At 36.6% G+C, this 22,164-nt stretch overlaps 1 protein-coding gene across 6 annotated transcripts in view; it reads right to left on the bottom strand.

Moving 5' to 3' along the window:
* The window catches only part of BDP1 (B double prime 1, subunit of RNA polymerase III transcription initiation factor IIIB), a 51,256-nt gene that overhangs the window by 24,658 nt on the left and 4,434 nt on the right, over positions 1-22,164 (bottom strand). For 3 of the 6 annotated variants that reach the window (XM_062599774.1, XM_062599777.1, XM_062599779.1), the window contains exons 3-22: positions 21,820-21,929; positions 18,521-18,580; positions 18,030-18,173; positions 17,333-17,466; positions 15,316-15,410; positions 14,663-14,717; positions 13,377-13,520; positions 11,469-11,753; positions 10,966-11,137; positions 9,726-9,888; positions 8,456-8,532; positions 6,889-7,033; positions 6,661-6,737; positions 5,783-5,939; positions 5,259-5,341; positions 3,873-4,104; positions 3,194-3,384; positions 2,307-2,511; positions 1,604-1,791; positions 813-1,026 (exon numbers count right to left, since the gene is read on the bottom strand). In XM_062599774.1, the coding sequence (XP_062455758.1) occupies positions 813-1,026; positions 1,604-1,791; positions 2,307-2,511; positions 3,194-3,384; positions 3,873-4,104; positions 5,259-5,341; positions 5,783-5,939; positions 6,661-6,737; positions 6,889-7,033; positions 8,456-8,532; positions 9,726-9,888; positions 10,966-11,137; positions 11,469-11,753; positions 13,377-13,520; positions 14,663-14,717; positions 15,316-15,410; positions 17,333-17,466; positions 18,030-18,173; positions 18,521-18,580; positions 21,820-21,929 (2,931 nt within the window). The remainder of the gene's footprint in view (positions 1-812; positions 1,027-1,603; positions 1,792-2,306; positions 2,512-3,193; positions 3,385-3,872; positions 4,105-5,258; positions 5,342-5,782; positions 5,940-6,660; positions 6,738-6,888; positions 7,034-8,455; positions 8,533-9,725; positions 9,889-10,965; positions 11,138-11,468; positions 11,754-13,376; positions 13,521-14,662; positions 14,718-15,315; positions 15,411-17,332; positions 17,467-18,029; positions 18,174-18,520; positions 18,581-21,819; positions 21,930-22,164) is intronic. The other 3 variants (XM_062599775.1, XM_062599776.1, XM_062599778.1) reach the window with 3 other exon arrangements.

Genomic DNA, 22,164 nt, shown 5'->3' with positions numbered 1-22,164 from the left:
ACCCCTGGGGCACGAGTGCATCTGCAGCTTGCCTCTCCTGCTCCTCTCTGGGAGCACAGCACGCTCGTACTCCAAGACAGCTCTACGCAGGTTCAAACAGAAGCAGCTGTACCTACTCCACAGATGAGTCAGGCACAGAAAGTTTAAGCTACATTACAGATCTCAGTCAACTCCACACAGAACGAATTCATGCCTGCACCCATGGCATCATTCATCCACAACCCACAAAATGATTACAGAGAGTTTAACGCTACTACAATGACTCTTAAGGACTTTTATACCTATTACCATGCCTAGTAAAGCATCTGTGGGACATATAATGTAGGTAAATATCCTCGACTTTAATCAGTCAATGTCAGACACCATAATGGTGAAGCCAGTCAAAGCTAAGTTCTTACATTAAAACAGCTGTTCCTCTGCCTTCTCTTGATACTTTATGCTGGATTCCTCAACACAGACTTGATTCATCCAGACAGGAAAGGTAAAATAAGCAAAAAGCTCATTTTTATACTGCTATATATAAAATACACTTTTCTTCCCGAATTCCCTAAATGTGCATAATCCTTTTCTATCATGCAATCCAGTCAAAATCACATTCTCCTTTTCCAGAAGATATGAGTAATACAGGTTGCAGACTTCATTTCATACCTGCATTATTTCAACATACCAGGGTTTTGGAGGGTTTTCCATACAATATAGCATTTCAGCTTCAGGGAATGCTTCTTAAGTGTTCTAATGTAACTTCATGAAACAAAACATGCAACTTGAAAACATTTATTTGAAAGCAAAAGATTTATTCTTATTAGACTTACGACAACAGACACAGCATTGGCCAATTCATCTTTTTGCAATACCAGATGCTCTGCTTGAGGTTTTTTATCCCTCTCATTCTTTTCTGTTTGTAGTTCCTTCCTTCCCACAGTCCTTAAATTTGGCTTGTGCTGCTGGAATCGGCCCCTTGCTAACGGGACAGGTTGAAGAGAAGTTGGCTTGCTTTCTTCTTGAGCAGTATTTTTGCTATCAAGCCTAAGTCAGACAGAAAAAAATATATATATCTGAAATTTAATACAAAAGCTTGCCACTGAAAACCACAGGCCAGTTGTATTTACCTATAAAACACATCTGAATTTTTAAAAGAAACTGGTAAACATAAAGTTCTTCTGAGTTTAACCCATACACAGAAATCTTTGTTTCATCAAGAAATGTAAAGCACCAGTCTAACTACTTCAACAAGAGAATTAACTAATTCACTGGAGGTATTATCTTACTGTCCGCCTCCTACTATAAAACCAAAGTAAATTTCACATGGTTTCTCTGAAAGACAAACTAACATTCTTCTGCTTAAACTAAATGCAACTAGTGTTCCAGATAATGAAACCAATTCTGACAAAATACCAGCTGTAAAAAAAATGAATGCTCATTAATTTGATGCATAGCACAGAAATAACTGCAATTTTAACATAACTGATGCTGAAACTGTGAGAATTGACATCTAGTTAACTATTTTTATTAGACTTTGTTTGCCAGTTAGAAATCCATTGGCACAATGATTGCCTTTTAACACGTCTTCATTGTTACAGTCAAGAAATAGAAGTGGCTTTACCTTGCATCAGTAGCCGACATTTCTTTTTGGTTATCTACAGGTGGATGAGATTTGAGTTCACCATCTTCTGATCTTGAAAGTACCTCTGGGGACTGATAATTTGGCCTTCCAGAAGCTTCCTGAGAGCCAAGAGAGTTTTCCTTTCCTGAGAATTCTGATGATGGCAGGACTTCATATTTTTCTGTTTTCTAAAAAAGCAAAAACACATGAACCAGAAAAGGTCATATGCTAATTCAAATCGAAAAGGAGATATTATATTATAATGTTCATGAAGTTCAGTATTAATCACACTACTGTATTTTCTGCAGAAGGATGCCAATTAGCTGCTTGCTAGTAACTTCCCAGGCCTTCCAAGAAAAACACATGCTTGTTTCTTTTAAACTAAATTGCTTGATAAACGGATTTCTTCTTTGTCATCTCTTATTAGAGCTTTTCTTTCTTCACTGTCATCTCTACAAGCCCACCATTGGTCAGAAAGACATTTGGATACATAACAAAACATACAATGGATGTAAGCTATTATCCTTCATATACAGTTAAGCGGAAGGCAGGAGAGTTTCTGTTTGGAAAATTTCAGTTCTTGAAAAAAAATTTGTTGTTTCAATTAAAATTAACTTGTGTTTTCAAAAAGATCATCATCATTCCCTTCAGTTCCACAAAGCCAAAGGCTCAGCTAGAACTAAAGGGGAAAAAAAAGCCTTACATCTACATCAGGAAGCCTGATGTCACACTCCATCAAACATTCTTCCTTATTGCTATCAGTCTGTGATACACTTTTATTTACATCCAGCACATCCTTTCTACCAGTTGCTTTTCCTAAATTTGGCTTTGGTCTCTGGAATCGACTCCTCGATAGCCGAGTTGATGAAACAATGGTTTTCTCCTCTTGCTTCTGAGGACCAGGTTTCCTACAAAACAAAAAAATAAAAGCACAATCAAAGGCAGGGACAACAGTGGCTCTCTAGGCCATATATGATGCACTTGTATGTGATTCTTTCCAATATAGGAGTCAAGTATATAAATTCTTAGCTTTCTTAGAGCAATAGCCAAAGTAACTGACAATGACCATTTATAAGAGGCACAGGTTTTCAATTGGTGATCTGTTTGAAATCACCTTATTTGATCTTTTTTCAATTTCAGAACAACTGCAGCTGCCACTTACAACGAATATTTTACAAATTTCCTTCTTTGTCTAATCACATCTACAACTACACAGCAGATTTACAATACAGATCTTTAAAAGGACAGCTTAACAGGAAACCAAAACCCTATACTCAGGGGTTTACACAAGCACATAGGGGTGCATTTTTAGGACTAACATGGGAAAGATAAATACAGGAACTGAGCATCAGGAAAAAAAAGATATTTATTTAAAAAACGCACTCAATATTATAAGTCAATAATATATGCAGCAGATAAATGTAGTACTTTTTCAAGTTTTCTTTATTTTAGTATTGTCTCGATTAAAAATAAGTGGTAGATCTATAACGAGTTTGTATCTGTAAGTTTTAGTTGCTGGAGTTGAATATAAAATACCTAGAGATACCAATTTTTTTTTTAATCATCCCGCCATATAAAAAACAAACTTACTCTATATTGAAATCTGAAACATCATTCAAGACATCTGAAGATTCCTTTTCACATTCACATCCTTCAGCTTCTGAGAACTTTTTGGGGGAATGCTGGCTTGCATGTATTGAGTCCATCTTCTCAGAATCTGCAGACACATCATCTTCTAACATCTCAATGCATGCCCGAGTGTCTTCATAGTCCATCATGTCCTAAAGGGAATATAAATTTCATTCTAAGAAAAAAAAAGAAAGATACGCTCAACCTCTCCTTTAGAAGAGCAGAGAGGGGAAAAAAAGGAGGGGGATCTTTTAGTACCTCTTCTACAAAAATGCTCAAAAAGATTTTACTTCCTCTGCAACCAACATCACTAGATACTTTTAAAATAAAAATTCAGTTTTGTTATTTTTCTATATACTATTTGAAATAGTTTCTTTTCCAAGACCATCCTTCCTGTTCTGCATTTCTCTTTTCATATCTGATACTGCCCCTAGCACAACTGAGAAGTGGGATGCAATCTCTCTCCATGGACAACAGAATCTAAATACAAGCCATAGGAAATTCTATGACATTTCAGATAATTCTGAAAGAACATTTGGTATGCACATAAATCTTTGTCACCAAGGCATCTGCTTGGGCACCAGAGGAAAGAAGTGTGCTTAACTGCACATACCCAACTGCTTAGGAGTAGGAAACTCACATCTTTGAGGCATGAACCATTTTTTTCATTCCTAGGGTAAGTCGCACCCTTTTCCAATTCTTCACATTCAGTTTTCTCCTCTTCAGGATCTTTTTTCTCTGTTTGGACTTCATATCTTGCAGTAGTTCTTCCTATATGAGGTTTTGGTCTTGGCATTCGGCCTCTCTTCAGCAGTGCTGGTTTCAACACTGTCTGTTTGCTGTCCTGTTGTAAACCAGTTGTTTTGTTAGATCTGGAAAAACAAATATGTTCATAAGTACCTAAGATGTCTGAAAGTTGCAGGGGTCTCAGAGAGGCAATAGTCCCTCCACCTCTTTTCTTCCTCTCCATTTATTAACCTACACTTTACTTAGAATTGAGCTATTCACTGCTAACTTAGAAGTCAAAATTGTATCTGTTGGAGGCTGAAAGAGTACTTGGGAAATTAGCATTTGTTTGTTCTGTTCTTCTTTCCCCACAGGAGACAAGATACCACACTAGACAGACCTTTTCTCGCCCCATAACAGGCTCTTTTCATGTTTCTGTCTGCTTCTAGACAGACCTCTGAACCATAATAGCTCTTCATCTTCCTATCTGCTCTAGAGGCACATGAACTTAAATTAATGAAGGGTCCAAAGGATTAAGTTGCAAACGTTCAGAGACTATACAATTAACTTCATCCATAATCTTACTAACATGAAAATGTCAGCAACACTTTATTAAAACCAGCAATCAGCTTCTGTCTTTTCACCCTGAGCAATAAGTTATATAGCATGGTTCATGAAAGCAGTAACAGTTGAAGTATTTTTCTACCAGATCAAATCCCTATTCACCTCCCTCCATCCTCTTCAACTATCCACCTTTAAAAATAAGAAAAAGGTGTTTTACAACCTTCTCTGTAAAATACATTCCTCAGAGCATTTACATTGCAGTTACCATTTCTCCACTGAATAGAAAAGCAGGAAACATTTATTAATTAACATATGCATTAAGCTGCCCACACTCCCTCCCCTCGCCAGTCCTAGGCATCTGGCACTTAATCACACTTTAAGAACAAACACTTACTCCTATTATTTAAATATGTAAAATTTTCCCCCACTGAAATGGACATATTTCAGTATATAAGCTAGTGGAAAAGGCTTGTTTTCGTTTTAAAGGGACCAGTGTTCAATTTTTTGCATTTATCCTGCTTGAAGTCTCATTTAAGTACTCTTCTTTAAAAACAAAAATGATTAATCTATGTATTCCATGCATAAAAAAGTTATTTTTCTTCCCTCAACTTCCCTCTCACTGCAGAAATTACTCAAGAAAATTCTATAATTATCATTCTATATAATATTACCAAAAGTGAGAGGGATACAAAGATCTAGAGAGCAGTGCACGGCTTCTCATTTTTTACATACTTACTGAGACATTGTCTCCAAGACTTTATCATGTTTTCCTGCAAATTCTGCACTGGTAGTATCACACTCATTACTTTGGTCAGTATTCTGAATAAAAATAGAACATTAAGACGTTAATTCTTTTACATTTATCAAGTACAGGATTACCTAACAAGCCAGATAACTGTCCAAAATAGGATATGAAATGCGATGCTATGACAGATACAGAAGATTCATAGTTTAAATTTTACATCAGCCAGAAAGGTGCAGTAAAATTTAGATCAAACACACATGCTTATATTTGCTGAAGGATATGAAATATTATTGGCGTGTCTATTGTATGTGTGAAAAACTCCCAGCTTAGCTGAATCCTCTAAGCAATATCATATTGTCACTGCAGATTAAGTGGCTGATTTCTGGTCACATTCAGCAAAAAAAAGACTGTGTTGCATTTACATTCAACAGGTGGGTTTTTTTTTTTTTTTTTTTTTTTTTTTTTTTTTTTGAGGTTAAACATATTATTTTCTGTTACCTTATTCAATTAAATACCTTTTTAATTTCTCCCTTAGGCTCTGAATGGGACATTTTCTCTTTTCCTGCATCTTTTTCAGGCTCTTTCCTTCCAGATGCTCTTGTAATGTTTGGCTTAAAACGCTGTCGACATCCTCTAACCACTGTCTTCGCAATTACAGTTTTCTCAGCTTCTCTGCACAAGAGAGATTAGCAAAGGATTCACAATGATGGTATCTACTCCCTAATATCAAACCTACATAGTGCTCAATGACCTGCATAGCTTTCTTTACTGGAGATGAATCTTATATTGAGTTATCTTCGGAAAGATTTGCACCCACTTATGTAAGTTTCTTCATATGAGTATGAAATCTGCTTTCATCTTATGTCGTGGAAACTCCATTTATCTTCCTATTAAGAGGACATGAAGTTAATGCTTTTGCCACCTCCTCTGAAAAGGTTTTAAAATATCACAGATGAGGAACCTAAGTAGACTGCATGCAATAGCTGCTTGTGCAAGCATCAAAAGCTGAGCCATTAGTTGGGAAATAAGGGTGAGAGAAAGTCATAGATCTACATTCCTAGTAAAATCTGGTTTAGTCCTGCGCAACTCTGTCTCGCCACTAAAGTCTTACCTCTATATTAACTTTCAGTTATCGCATTTTGCCCCAAATTCCAAGGAAATTTGACTCTCCAAAGCAACACTTTTTCCACTTTCCCAAGAAAGTGCCTCTACAGTAGTACCATTTGATACAATCGAAGAAAATGTCAAAGCCAAATTCAAGATGAATACAAATCTGCCCTGCTAGTGCTGCATAAGGACCTTTTTATAATAGCACTAAATAAAATAAATTAACAATTAAAGTCAAAGATGTAAGTTAACACCAGTAGACTGAAAAAGCAATCTTAATACTCACTCAGATGTAGTCTCCAAATCTATGTTCTTTACTTCTGTGATTTCATTTCTGTTACTTCCACTGTCTTCCACAGTGCACTGAAATTAAGACAAGAAATATTATTCTTGGACAAATGAACAGATGCCTCAAAGGCAGTTCTCAGAGTGTAGCTGGCCATAGGATCAGCACTGATCAAAATGGATACAATACCAACAACACAGCAGATCAAGTAACATTTCTCCTTCTGACCTTTTCAGCTTCATTCACAAGTTTTGGAGAGGAAGTCTCAGCCTCCAGTTTTTCTTGGGTTGCTGCTTCTCTCCTTCCAGATGATTTTGTTAAATTGGGTTTAGGTCTTTGGAAGCGCCCTTTGTATGCTGGTTTTTCAGTTTCCCTTGAGATACAAAAAGAGAGATTTTGTATTATTGCCAGAGATAAGGTTAATTCTTCATAGGGTCCAAGATGTACTTAAAGAGCAGCAAGAACTGAATGAGCAATAAAGATACAGTTTTTGTCAGTTTACTTGATTGCCTAAAGGACAGAATCTTAAGTAAACCTCAAGACCTTTGCTGCCTTTCAGTGGAATTCACCTGTAAAATACCAGAAGGAAGCGTCTCTTGCTGCTACAGCAGGAATACCTCTTTTCCTGGGGATTCAGAATTGAAGCTAGTGAGAACAAGCTTACTGATTTCAACATAAACTAAAAATTGAAACAATAGGAAGCTGCTTCAGAAGTACAACGGATTTACTTTATACACCAAATTTTCTGTCTCCCTTTCCTGTCCCTCCTCTTTCATGGCTATCCAGTTTACATCATTTGCTGTTTTCAAACTCTTTGTCTCACACTTTGTCAACACCCAAATGTTCTTGAAGAATGAGAAGTATGTATCAATTTCTGTATACTTAACGACTGCAATAGACTTGTCTAGGTTCCACACACCGTTTACCAGAGTCAGCGAGGTCATCAGTATTATTACTGATAATCTTCAGATTGGGAACTACTACTTTACCTTACATATTTCCTAGGATAGGGCAAGTAAAACTTTACCGTGAGAGTACCAACAATCTTAACTGTGACAGTGACCTGTCCTTCAATAAAGGAAGGACGGATGGATGAAACTTTCATATTTAGAAGTGCTGCTAACTAAATGTAAACTAGAACACTATCTCTAAGTCAGCTTTAAAGAATCGTACTATGGATTTTTAAGTCTCTGATTATACAAACTGGAAACATTAGGTACATAAGAAGGTTGAACACCACTGCTCAGTTACAGACATCCCTGTAAGAAATAATCACAAAGATTAACTTCATAAAGGAGAACAGTGATGGAGTACCTTCCAGAGATGTGTCTCTCAACTTAGACACTTGTAGTAAGTTCCAAAGAGCAATGGTGTCCAGTTATAAAGGTATGAACACATTATATATGTGGGGTGTGCAGATAATGAGCTCTTGATGAACACATGCCAGTTTCAAAGAAACTAATAAGGTCCTTTAAGCCAACTTGCAAAACTGAGATTCCCATACAAAATAGTAAACCTTCTTTAGAGAACTCTCTCTTGCTGTAACCTGCCACGGAAGAACTAGCTTTTCTAAGCTTAGTTAAGTCTTCCTCCTCATTCCCAGGTAATATTCTAAGCTTTGGTCAAAGCATCACTCCTCAGCAGTCAAAATTTCTACCAAAAGTCCTTGAATAAGGAAGAAAAGTCATCAAGCTCTACCAACTAATCCTAGTATGATTAAATAGAGTTTATATCCAAATTAAGTAAGTGCAAATTTAGCTCAAGTACTAATGCAAGGTAAAATAATTCTACTCACATTATTTCAGACTGAAAATCACCATCTGATGCACTCTCCTTTTCATCTGGTTTACATGAGTCGCATCTATCTTTGTCCTGAGTAAGAAAACAAAATAAGTGTTTATTACTTCAGCTCTGCAACATTGAAAAACTCTTTGCTGTAAGATAATGACAAGTAGAAATATGAACAAGGCTCCTCTGTCTTTTAATCTGGTGAAGCTGATAACTTATTCTTTAGACAGTATCAGCTTTAACTAATTTCAAGGTCCAGTATTTAAACATTTTTCTCAGAGATGACTGACTATAACTCTGCAAATGAAAAAAGAAAAAGCTCCAAAAACGAGTTAGTGATAAAAGGGTAGAAGAACAATCAGAGAAACAGACATTTTCCACGTAAGGAGAAATTTAAGATCAGGACTTTTCAGCTCAAAAAAGATACTACTGGATAAAACAGCACAGCACAGCAGTAAAAACAAGAATAGCTTGGTGGTGGTGAACAGGAATATAGCAATGGAAGTAGTGCGCATCATATTAAAGCATCAGGCAGCAGGCTTAAAATAATCTAAAGAATATACTTTTTCATGCAGTGCATTAAATAAGAAGCTCTCAGCTGTGGTTTGCAGTTGATGACAGAAGTACATACACATCCAAAAGGTTAGCTAGACAAATTGATAGAAGAGAGGTCCATCAAGGGGTATGAAATAAGTTAGATGCAATCTCAGGAAGTTCCTAAACTGCTAGCAGAGATTAGAGCATACCTGAGGGAAGATTGTTCAACCTTGGTCCAGTTTCCCATATTTTCCTGAAACATCTCATACCAGCCAGAGACAGGAGGGTATAGAGGTCTACATTTCGAAGCAACACAAACAGCTCTATACTCTCTCTGCCTAAATCGGCTGTCAACATCTCACTAATATGTGTAGGCCAGCAAAAATTTGCTCCAAGGTGGCACATCAAATTTCACTGTTGATGTTATAGTGCTTCAATCTTGAAAAATTAAACTGTTTAAATGTTTAAACTATCTACGAGATAAGCTAAACATGAGCATTACACTTTCTGAATAATTTTAGTATAACAAAAGCAAAAAAAAAAAAAAGAAAAAAAAAAAAAGCTAACCAAATTGATAGCATTTAAATTTTGTTGATGGTCTCAGGTTTGTTGCCTTTTGTGCACCAAGTGGTAAAAACATTACAAAAATATATCAAAAACCAGCTCTAATTTACACAAACATTGCTATTGGTAAAGAGAAAGATCTTAAGAAAACAGAATTACTTAAAAAATGAAAATACCTTTGCTTCTGCAGTTTCTTCAGACTGTCTTTCCTTGTTTTTAATTTCCTTTGAAACTGGGATCTTTGAAAGCTGGCTTTCCTGTGGTACTTCATCTCCAGTATCTAGCATTCTCAGTTTAGCAGATTCTGTTTCTAGCACACTATCACTGCCATTCTGAAAGCTGAAATCAATAAAAGCACATGAAAACATAAAACATATTTTAATAGAAAGCTGATATCATTACAGATTGAGTTGCATAGTAAAATTTAGATTTACAGCAGTATGCAAATTCTACATCAGGTTCTCTAAAACATCTGTAACTTTTAGTGATATCCCCATGACATGAGCTTTAAAATCACTTTTGTACTTTTGCAATGTCATTACAAGAAAAGTTAAAAATACAATCTGAATATTCTAGAATAGGTACAGCCTTAAATGAAGGCTTTATAGTTTAAAATACTGTACACAAAAGAATTTCCCTGATCTTCCATAACAATCTACATTAAGTTCAAAGATGAGAATTACTGTTCTTCCATACACTTCCTGTGAGGGATTAAAGCCCGTAAATGTTTCACAAAAACTGTTAGAAAACAGCAAACAATTACAATATAGCTATATAGAGCACTTAACATGCAAAATTCGGAAGCAGCACAGACAGCTCCTCGGTAAATTTTTAGATTTACCACTTTCATATATAAAAAAAGATAAAATACAAATATTCACATTCTTTCTAGTAAAAGAAAGCTCAAATGTGAGAGTAAAATTTTGCCTCTCAATCCAAGACACAAGTTCAGCACAAGTAAAATCTGAGTAATTTTCCTTTCTCACAAGAAAAACCCCTATTAAAAATTCCAAGCATATAGCAACACTACCTAGCAACATTACCAAGCACTCCTTTGAGAGAAATAGTAGTAGTACTGTTAAGAGTTTTAAGACAGTGTTTAGAATAAGCCAGTCTTCAAGCACCACCATCAACCACTCCCCCACCCCCAAGGAAAAAAAGTAAGTAATTTTGGATGGGAATTTTAGTGTTGATGTAAACTGATTAACAAAGAGAGCATCAGGGCAGAGAATACACTGAGGTTGCAAATTGAAAGTAAATGACTAAAACATAGCAGGGCACATCTTCAGTTCTGAGAAACTGAAAATCCTGCCCATCTATGTTCATTAACATGATGGTTAGAATCAATATATTCAAACAATTTTAAAAAAATAAACCATTTCTTATTTTGCCTAAGCTTACTATTGCAAAAATTACCTGTGCAAGTTGAGATCACTTTCAGTTATGCCATCTACTGGTAAACAGGTCTCTGATCTCTCCTCTTCTAGAACAGGAGTCTGATCTTGCTTTCCTTCAGTAACACTGTCCAGTTCTTCTCCTGAGGTAGTATGATCATCACTGTTTGTATCACATACTAAACTTTTTCCTGCTAATAAGAATGAAATCAATTTGGACATTCAGGTAACAGCACAGAATTCCAGTTCCCACCTACCAGCTACAGTGAAGCAATATTTAATTAAGAACAAAAAAAATCGCAGCAGAAATTACACAGTTAAGGTTTAAGAGAATTGCTCTCAGCTAAAACAAAACATAGTATTTAGATTTAGTATGAAAGCTGACTTCTTGAAAAGCACAGTTCTATAATCTTGAAAAGCAGATCAGTAACAAATTAAAATCCCAGTTCTCATTTTTAAGACCAAAGTGTCTTTACGTAAAGACCTCATATTGAACATTTACAAGTGAGCAGTTTTGTCTCTTACTATTCTTAGAGGATTTCCCTTCAACAGTAATTTTTGAAGGGGCTGCTGTCTCTTCTGGAAGATTCTCCACTTCCTGTTCAAGATCATCTTTTCTCCTCCTTTTTCTTTTCTTTTTTGCTAATGCTGGCTCTAATGCAACCTGCTCTTCCATCCGTTCAGAAATGCCCGAAGAATCTTCATTCTCCTTCTCAGCCGTCACAGCATCTGCTTCTGTTTCTACATCAGAATTTCTGTCTTTCTGAGAATTATCTTGATCACTAGCAGCTTCTGCACTGGCAGCTTTTGCTGTTGAGACAGTATGGTTCCTGATTAATAAGCTGATAAAAGTATCACGAGCCACAAATTTTGAAGATATTTCCAATAGCAACATCTTGTAAATTCATATATCAGTGTCAACATGTTGTTAGGCATACAAGCAGGTCCATGAGAGGTCAGTTACTGGTTAAAAAGAAAAGCTTCAGCATAGATTAACTGCAACACTAAATACAGAACACATTCTGTGCATAAGATTACACGTCCATCAGTGTAAAGTCAATATAGGATGCATAGAGCAAATGTTGCTGTTCAAATACTTTTTAAAAGGTTACACGATCACTTTTAGGTCCATGAAGAACAGGCATTGCCATCCCCGAAAACAATTTTCCTGTCTCTACAGAAAAAGGTAATTATGGCTGCAGAAAGTATATCATGAAAAAGTAATTTTGATCAACAGATTTTAGTCAGTCATTTCTATTTGCATAAGAAAGCTTGATTATTTTCTAGCTACAAATTTGTTAAGTTCTTTTCCTGCTTTAACCAGCTTCCAAAATTCTTCTCCCTCCTTTTTCCAGAACATTTTGGTCATTATCGTGTATTTATGTAGAACATCAGACAATCACCAAGTACATTTTCCCCACTGTTTTTATTATTCTTATACATGCTTTCTTATTCTTATACATGCACACACTATTTTACATACAAAGTACAATTAACCTATAATTAAAGATTATGAACACAATTTCTACATGTAGCTATAAAACCTATTATGTGGGATGTTTCTACTAAATCAGATCTGATTTAAGGCTAGAGAAAAGCAACAGTCAACTCTATTTTAAGAATTAAATTGAAATGTTGCTTCCTAGCTAGGATCCCTTTTAAGGGTTGTTCAGCTGTTTCTTCCACAAGAACCTATCTCCTTGTTAATGATATTAAGAACAAATATTCAGGGAAAAGAAATCTACAAAATTAGCTGGGAATTCAATTAAATGATGTCAATCCAAGTGTTTTTAACACATCTCTGAAGAGTCCTTTCACAGGTATTAAAGTAATACAGAAACTATACAACAGCTGTATAGAAACTATACAGCTGTTATTAAACACACTCTTTATACTTTATTTTAAACAGACAAGAAAACTGAAACAGTTTTTACAAGATTTCCTGAAAAGAATTATAGCCTTCAGATTTTAGGGTTCCAAAGGCAGCTAAAGGAGAAACAGCATCTTAAAAAAAGAAAAGTTAAAATTTTAAATGAAAAGTCATGAAAGAAAACAGGGCATCAAAAATAAAGTTTTGGCCCAAGGATTCTAAAAAGTGAGTTCACCAGCGACTCATGAAGATATTTATTGAATATTAAATTAAAATATCCCTTTAGTAGTCCAGTGCTTCAGATGTTGGAAGAGCAGTAATCTCAGTGTGACCTAAAGAAAATGCCCCTCAGGAAACTGGTCACTAACAATTATTGCCTTCCTGCACATAAGCAAACTACATCCGAAAACAAATTATGCTATGAACCCAGAATTCTCTTGCCCTATTCAGAAGGCGGAAGGAGAAGATCTCCTATGTGATTTTCACTTTGTTAGTGATACATTACTGAAGCAACATTAACATCACTGCTCTATAATGGTATCTCAAGCGTTCTTTTAAAATACCTTTTGGTTTCTTCCGAGTCCTCAAAGGTCTCTTCTCTTTTGGTTTCTGGCTTTTAACAGTCTTTTGCTTCCTCTTTTCCTCATCTGCCAAGACCTTCTCAAGCAGCTGAGCAAAGAACTCAAAATCAAAGGGTCGCTTTTCTTCTGTCCAATTAAAACAAAGAAATGGAAAAGATTTTGTAGCTGATAATCTTTCCGAATTCCTGCTTTTGTAAAATAATCATTGATACAAGTGATGATGTTGGCTCCCCAGTACAAGAGAAACATGGAGCTACTGGAGAGAGTCCAGCTTAGGGCTACAAGCATGATCCGAGGGCTGGAGCACCTGCCCTAGGAGGAATGCCTGCGAGAGCTGGGCCTCTTTAGCCAGGGAAAGAGGAGACTGAGGGGGGATCTTATCAATGTGTACAAGTACCTGAAGGGAGGGTGTCAAGGGGACGGGGACAAACTCTTTTCAGTTGCCCCCATGTGACAGGACAAGAGGCAATGGGCAGAAACTGAAGCACAGGAAGTTCCGCCTGACCGTGAGGGGGAATTTCTTCCCTGTGAGAGTGACGGAGCCCTGGCACAGGTTGCCCAGAGAGGTTGTGGAGTCTCCTTCTCTAGAGATCTTCAAGGCCCGCCTGGATGCAACCCTGTCTAACATGCTGTAGGTGACCCTGCTGAGCAGGGAGGTTGGACTAGATGATCTCCAGAGGTCCCTTCCAACCTTACTGATTCTATGAATTACATATTTAAACAGAGAATTCTTTTTGAACATCACTTGAGCAGAAACTAGATAGAAGTGACATATAAGGACCGCGGTACCTTGTTTTTTTTTTTAAAAAAAAAATTTTAAGATTGTAGAAAGGGTACAATATTTAGCAGCTTAGAAAATCTGAGAAGTGACAAATACTTAAATTGTACATTAGTATCAAATAATGAATAAATGTGCTAATCTAAGACTTACATGGCCCATCAAAAAACATATAAAGTATTTAAAGATTCTCAAAGCAGTTTGCACTTAGTAACTGTGCTCTAAATTTCAGTGAGCCAGAATAATCTTCAACTAATAGTTTATGTTAATCTTATATACTTGATCAATATGAAGCCAAAAATTAAACCTAAAGATCTTACTGTGTATCACACTTGTTATAAACACCCTGAGAGTGCTTAACTTGTAAATTCTTTTAAGAGCAAAAACTTTTCATATAATTAAAGTAAGGCAAAGCACAAAAATAACAATGAAGAAAGATGACTGCATTTAACTGAGTCATTGCAGGATAGATTGCGTTTTCTTTACTTACTGAAAGCTTTGTCTATCCTCCATCCATTTGCTTTTTCCTCACGTTTGAACTTATTCTAAAAATAAAAGTTATGTTTATCTTTAAATAAGGAAGAAATGCAACATAACTGTTTGTACAGCACAGATCAAGATAAAAGTTTTTAAATGTTTTTCTAGTAATAAGATTTTCTAAGAACTAAATTTGTTAAATCTCGCAGAACACATAATTTTGTCACTAATTTTTACACAGAAAGCTAAAATTTGTTTTCTGTCATCAATACCTATCACTAGCTTATTTTTGGTTATTTTCAATGTCTTCCTCCTTCCATTCTCATTACTTCCAGTCCAGGCAGAGCTTGAAATATAGAAGTTGTTACTAGCTGTGTATCAAGAGAGAAGTAACACAGAAGAACCTCAAACATCATCCAGTATCAGCATTTCTCAAATAAAATATAATCAAGACTAGCTATATCTGCTTATCAAATATGGTGATCAGAGTGTAACCCAGCATATTCCTATTTCGGATAGCTTTTCCTGGAAATGGTTATTAAAACATTACACCAGAGCCAATTAGCATCAAAATCATCAATATTAATATGAAGCACAAGAATAGCAAACAAGAAACAGAAGTGAGAACAGATGTTTAATTACTTGACCAAATGCTTTAATTTTTACCTTAATTTCTGCTCTGGCTCTATGAGGAAACAGCTGCCCAATCAAAGAGAAGTCTGTTCCTACCATACTGATAGCTAAAAAGAACATGTCTGTCTCTGGGGAAAAAGGACAGATAACACTTAAGAGTACTTAAAGTTATTACCCTTCTTACTATCCAAAACAAAACATTTTCCAAACTATTAATACAACTAGATAAATAACTTATAGAAGAGACCACTTTTGGTTCTACAAATTCAGAGAAATTATGATGACAATTGACCATTAGGTTATCTAATGGGGCTGCAAATTGAGTGAATTGAAGTATCCCAATGAAATTTAAAGTTACATCGTTAAAACTTAAGGTTTGGGTTTTTGTTTTTTTTTTTTTTTTTTTTTAATTATCACGTGATATATCATCCCAACATTAACGAGAAATATAACACAAAAGTATATCAAACTAATCATTATAAATATATATTCTCCAATTTTCATACATCAATTCACTGAAAGAGAACATGTCTGCTAAGAAATTATTTAGATATGTAACCAATATTTCCCACTGTCTACAGAAGAATCAGGTCTACTAATACTACTCATTTCAGCAGAAGCAAGTTTGAATAAAGCATCTTTTTATATACACATACATATATACACACACACACATATATATGTACACATATATACACCTGTGTGTATATATGTACATTCATATATATGTGCGCGCGCACACACACACACACAGAGCCTTGCTCACTCTCCACTGAGTCAGGAAAATAAATGCTGAAATAACATTAATATTTTCTTACAAAGGTGAAACTATAGCATAATAGGGACCATTTACATTCTAGAAATAAGTAGCTTCCCCAACCATATAATCATACACCTTCACATCAGCCTTATCTTCCTATAAATTGCTCTGTACAATATTTAGTTGTACAGTATATACACAGTCTGAACAGTGACTTTTTCCCTCCACAAAGGATTAGTGCCTTGACTTCAAACAGCCACTCTTGATGATACTTACTGAAAGAGCAAGTAACACTTGAGGTTAATTTGACATGTCATCACTAAAAACACACCCTGCAGCTTTCACAGTTATACAGATCATATTTGTATACTTCCTAAAATATTTCTTTAAAAGATATTTGCTTTTTTGCACATTTATTTTCCGCCATTTATAACTGTTAAAATTTGATTTTGCTTACAGCTCAACAAAATGAAAAAAAATAAAGCTCAAGAACAGGAAAAGCCTTCACTTTGGGTAGAAAATTTCTTTATGTCTTATTTTACCTAAATACCTTTAATAATATTAAATGAACCATTAACAGAAAGAATCATCTAATCTGCCACATGTTTAGTAAAGCTAGTAAATTAAAGCCAATCAGCTCCAAAATGTGAATTTATGAACACAAACATAAAAAGAAACCAGGCATTTTGCACACATTCTTTGTGAACAAAAAACAATGTAGTCCAAAAGCAGCACAATGAATTCTGAAACTAAGCTTTTCTTTTACAGTTGTAAAAAGTATTTCCAGTTGTAAAAAGCTGTAAGCCTAAAGACAATAATTAATTCACAGCAGGCTCAAAATAAAAAAATAAAAATTAAAAAAAAAATAAAAAATTTTGCATAAAAAACTGTTCTTTGCATATTGACAACTATCAACCCTTATATAATATATTCGTGCCCATGCTGGAAGAACCAAGTAGCAAAGCTGTTAAAAATTCCTAATTGTAACATAGACAGCTCAAATATCCTGATACTAGAATCCCAATACTATCTTTTTGATAAAAAGACATGTTAGCACTTCCACAGCACCTAACAGTCCAAGATAGAGTAAAGTCATGGGTATCCTACATATCATAGCATGCAGGATTTTTTTTAAGCATGCCTACTTTCACAGCAAACATCAGAGCTCCGCTTCTTATCAGAGTTTGCGGACTGAGACTCTGTCACACCAATAGATCCATAAACTTCACTGGGAATAAAAGTTGTAAGTACAGAGCATTTGCAGAAAACTAACCTTTATTATATACTCACCTTTATTGGACCATGGTTTTGTGTAAAAGCTTTTCCTGAAGCTGGAATATGTAGTTGTAGAGCCACGCTCAAAGATGGGATCATTTTCTTCTACAACACACGGACCTTTTGTCCTTAGTACTTCTACAGTTAAACTGGAACATCAAACAGAGAGAGACTTATCTGAAAATATTAGTAGCAAGCCATATTGTTGATGTTTATCAATGAACTGTTCAGATTTTTGGAGTCAATGATTTGATACTCCAGTATTTCAGGAAGGTCATACCATTCTAAGTTACTGAAAACATTGACAGCTGAACAGAGCAGCAAGGTTCAAGATACAAAGCTGGAGCAAATCATGCTGACAACAGAATAGCAAAGAGCAGGCTGGTCCAACTATGATAAACAAAGGAGCAAACTAAACAGAAGATATTTAAAAGTTTGACAAATATTCATCATTCATTCACTCTAATAAAACATTGCATCTTATTCTCTCCCTCTTTCTCCAAAAATACATTTCTCAGAGTAAATATGCCACTACTATGATGTAGATAACTGCTGCTCATGTTTTGTCATATATTTGCACTGTTTTCTAAATTAGGATAGCTCGGCTCTCAGCACATCAATATATTGATGTTTGTCTCTGTCCAAGATAATTGTTCTTTTTTCACAAACCAAGCAGTAATCTAGTCCATGAGTTGGATGCAGAATCAGGTACCTTTCTTCATCCAGAATAATTGAGCCGTCTTCTGCTACTTTCACGCGAGGAACTAGAAGTGGACCATCTTGACTCTCCTCCTCATTCTCTGCTTCCTCATCATCATCTTCCTCTTCATGAGCAGGAGTACTTTTGTCTTCCTGTCTACAATTAAGAGATTAACAAAAATAGCAGCTTTCGTTGATGTTTTGAATTACTGCTCAGTGCATCAGATGTTCAACAATTTAAAGAACCACTAGCAATGCAATCAACAAAGACTCCGCACTCTGCTTTTCATTCATTCCGTTGTTCAACGGAGAAACAACCAAGAAACATAATATTGAAACAAAATCCTCTTTAACTACTTTCCTCTCCCAAATTGCATTTTGTTTTAAATAAGGGTTACAGTAAACAAAGACTTACATTGTTAATATTACAGCACATAAAGCATGTTTTTTCCAACAAAAATAAAAATTGTTTTGAATCTAAATACCTCAATTATCAAGACTTACTCTTTCATTTGACCCAGTGCAGAATTTTTTTCTGTCTTCTTTTCTTCTGCCAGTGAAGACCTGGAATTTTATAAAATACTAAAGATGAAAGTTCATGCAGAAGACATTTCTGCTTCACTCTAATAAAATACAGCCTCCCAAACCTGCTTTTAGTGAGTAATGAACAAAGAAACACACAGCTTTCATATTTTCAGTTCTTTGTACCATATTTGGACTTGGTCTAATTGAACAAACATGACTGCTTAATGAATTTTGCTGGATTTTTGTATAAGCCTGAATTGTTCAATGCATTTTAAAAGAACAAAGTAAGAGATTTCAAGTAGCAATCCATGAGATTATACCAAACTGGGAAGAGTGGCTGATAACACCTGAGGGCTGTGCTGCCCTTCAGAGAGACCTGGACAGGCTGGAGAGTTAAGCAGAGAGGAACCTCATGAAGTTCAGCAAGGGCAAGTGCCAGGGAGCACCTGGCACTAGGGAGCAGTAACTGCATGCACCTGTACAGGTTGGAGGTTGACCTGTTGAGCTCTGAGGAGAAGGACCTGGGAGTCCTGGTGGACAACAAGTTAACCATGAGCCACCAATGCGTCCTTGTGGCCAAGAAGGCCAGTGGTATCCTGGGGTGCATTAGGAAGAGTGTTGCCAGCAGGTCAAGGGAGGCGATCCTCCTCCCTCTCCACTCATGCCTGGTGAGGCCACATCTGGAGTACTGTGTCCAGTTCTGGGCTCCCCAGTACAAGAGAGACAGGGAAGTACTGGAGAGAGTACAGTGTAGGGCTACAAAGATGATTAGGGGACTGGAGGATCTCCCTTGTGAGGAAAGGTTGCAACAGCTGGGTCTGTTTAGTCTGGAGAAGAGAAGACTGAGAGGGGCTCTTATCAATGTCTACATATAACTTAAGGGAGGGTGTCAAGAGGATGGGGCCAGACTTTTCAGTGGTGCCCAGTGACAGGACAAGAGGCAATGGGCACAAACTGAAGCACAGGAAGTTCCATCTGAATATGAGAAAAACTTCTTTCCTGTGAGGGTGACAGAGCACTAGAACAGGTTGCCCAGAGACCGTTGTGGAGTTTCCTTCTCTAGAAATATTCAAAATCCGCCTGGACACAATCCTGTGCAATGCGCTTTAGGTGACGGTGCTTGAGGAGGGGGGTTGGACTAGGTGATCTCCAGAGGTCCCTTCTAAACGCAAGCATTCTGTGAGACTATGATGATGATGATGATCACCAGTTGATTCACCACTGACTAATGTCCACAATGCTTTCAACTGAAAGTTCAAACTACCTTATTACAAGAAAGCAAGGATGAACAGTGGCAATTAGTTCACTGAGAAACAAGTACCTTCTACCTTACGTCATAAGCTGCTAGTTGATAGTACAACAATGCTACCGCGCACCAGCATCTCCATTTTGCGTTAGTAAGTTCTGTGAGCATGAAAATCACTGACACTTCATTGTCAGAATTGGTCCTTCCCGTAAGCACTATACTTCTGAGAATAGCTAGACAAAGTTTTCCATAGCCGCTTGTCAAGTTCTCATCCCTAAGATTTTGCACCATCTCTGGCACTATCCATACTATCCCAAATTGATCCCAGAGTCAGCACCTTCAAGGAGCATGTCATGAGAACTACAACTGAATAAAGCTAGCTTAGTTTACAATGGCCAGGTTTAGAGGCATACGGATATATCCATTGTAAGAGTACATGGAATGTGACAGCATATGGTTCACTAAGTTATCTGGCTAAGGAATATTCAGTGTAAAAGAAATAACAAATAACAAGGAAAGTGATAAATAAAACAGACATACAAACATTAAGAAGTAGTTGATAACAGGGACAATAACACACCAGAACTCTTCAACCACAGATTGACAGAGTATAATTAGAGGGACTACTCAGGTATAGCCAAAGTAAAACTTTGTAATTGATAAAAGGGGGAAAATATGGTTATCATAAGTATTAAGGGATATTTGAGGGGCTTGTAGAACCATGAGAAATTTACTGCATATCAGAAGAGGCATGTGGGATTATGTAAAACCTAATATTTATGGAAAAGGGAAGAAGCAGAATGGATAGAGAGGAACACTCATGGGAAAATGAAGAGAAAGGGGGATAACTGAGCCAGTCACACAGAAGCAGGCTGCCAGTTAGTATGCTTGTCTGACAGAGCCCTCCTGCCTGATCACTGCAGTCTATCCTATCTTCTTAAGAAACCCATTTCTCAATTAGTTTTTCTATGTTTTTGCATATTTGTTACTCTGTGCGAGTGCAGCAAAGCCTAAATGCCAGCAACTGGAAAAGATGCTGCAGGTCACTAGGCCTACAGATCTAGGTGCCAACAACTGAAGAGACCACAGGTCTAAGTGCCAAAAACTGGCAAATGTAGGATGTGTGCATACGGTGTTGAATGGTCTGAGAGCCAGCAACTAGAGAAGGGGCTGCAGGTCACAGAGCTTGAAGTCTAGACACTAGAAACAAGAGGCCAGGGTGTGCGCAAATCTAGAGTGCTAGCAACTGGAAAGACCTAGCTATGCTTACATTTTTCCAGCAAACTTAATTCCACATGTATGTGCAATTCGCTAGCAAACTTCAGACTCTACTAGCCAGTGTTTTCACTAGTGAACTTTCATCCTGTCAGGGAGGAAGAACAGGACTTGGTAGCTGTACTTATGTTGATGTGATTGTTGTTGGTGGTTGCAGATTAAGGAACTGCTCTGTCTGTGGTAATCCGTGTGGCCAGCAGTGCTAGTGTCCATTGTGGACATGCCTACCTGGGATACACGCTCAGCCTTGCTACTGGCCAAACCTGCTAACAGGAACAGCAGCAGCCGCATCCATCCGACTGGGATGGAGAGACCTCCTGGGTCTTAAGAGTGCACCCAGCTGCACTTCAGCAGCCTAGAGAGAAGAAAAACTTGGGTTCTAGAGCCCACTAGATTTGGTGGCCACCTACAACATCCCTATCATCCATAACTAAAGAAATAACTGGAGCTACACATAAAAATAAAATAAAATAAAACACACAGAGTGTGAATATTATTCTGCATTTGACACTATCTGTCCAGAGATAAATCCTTGGTAAGGATAGCTTCATGTTTTTATATTTCATCAGGTTCACTAAGATCCCTTCTCACTTCTGTACAAAAGCTGAGTATGTGTGAAAATGTTTGTAAGTTTATGTTGCTACTGCAACAGTGCTGCAGCAATGCTAAGGAAGAATTGTCCTTTTCACAGGTATTAAAATGGTGGAAGATGAAAAAAATCATTTGACCTAATGAGAGGGGAAAAAGTCATACTTACTTCATAGGATTGTTTTCTGGCAGATAGTATATCAAGTCTCTCATAGTCATTTTAGAACGATCTGGTGGAGAACGTCCTTCAGTTACTGGAGGCCTGTGTTTCAACTGTTTCTATGTAAAAACAGAACAATTGCTTTCACCTTGAAAATACTTTGCACTTCACAAATAAATAGTTTTGCTTTGTTCACGAAGCACCCAATTTAGGGTAGGGTAGGGCTTTTTTTCTTCTCAACCACTGAAGTAATTTTATCTTAGAAGTGCCCATTTGTCAGAGAGGACACCAGCAACCCCTCAGTAACTTAAGCTGCCACAGAAATTCAACACTCTACAGGCAGAAGTGGGAACA

The sequence above is a fragment of the Rhea pennata genome, chromosome Z, assembly GCF_028389875.1.
Source record: "Rhea pennata isolate bPtePen1 chromosome Z, bPtePen1.pri, whole genome shotgun sequence".
Taxonomy (NCBI): Eukaryota; Metazoa; Chordata; class Aves; order Rheiformes; family Rheidae; genus Rhea; species Rhea pennata.
Note: the sequence above shows the minus strand (reverse complement) of the source record. Positions and strands in the feature narration are given on the sequence as shown.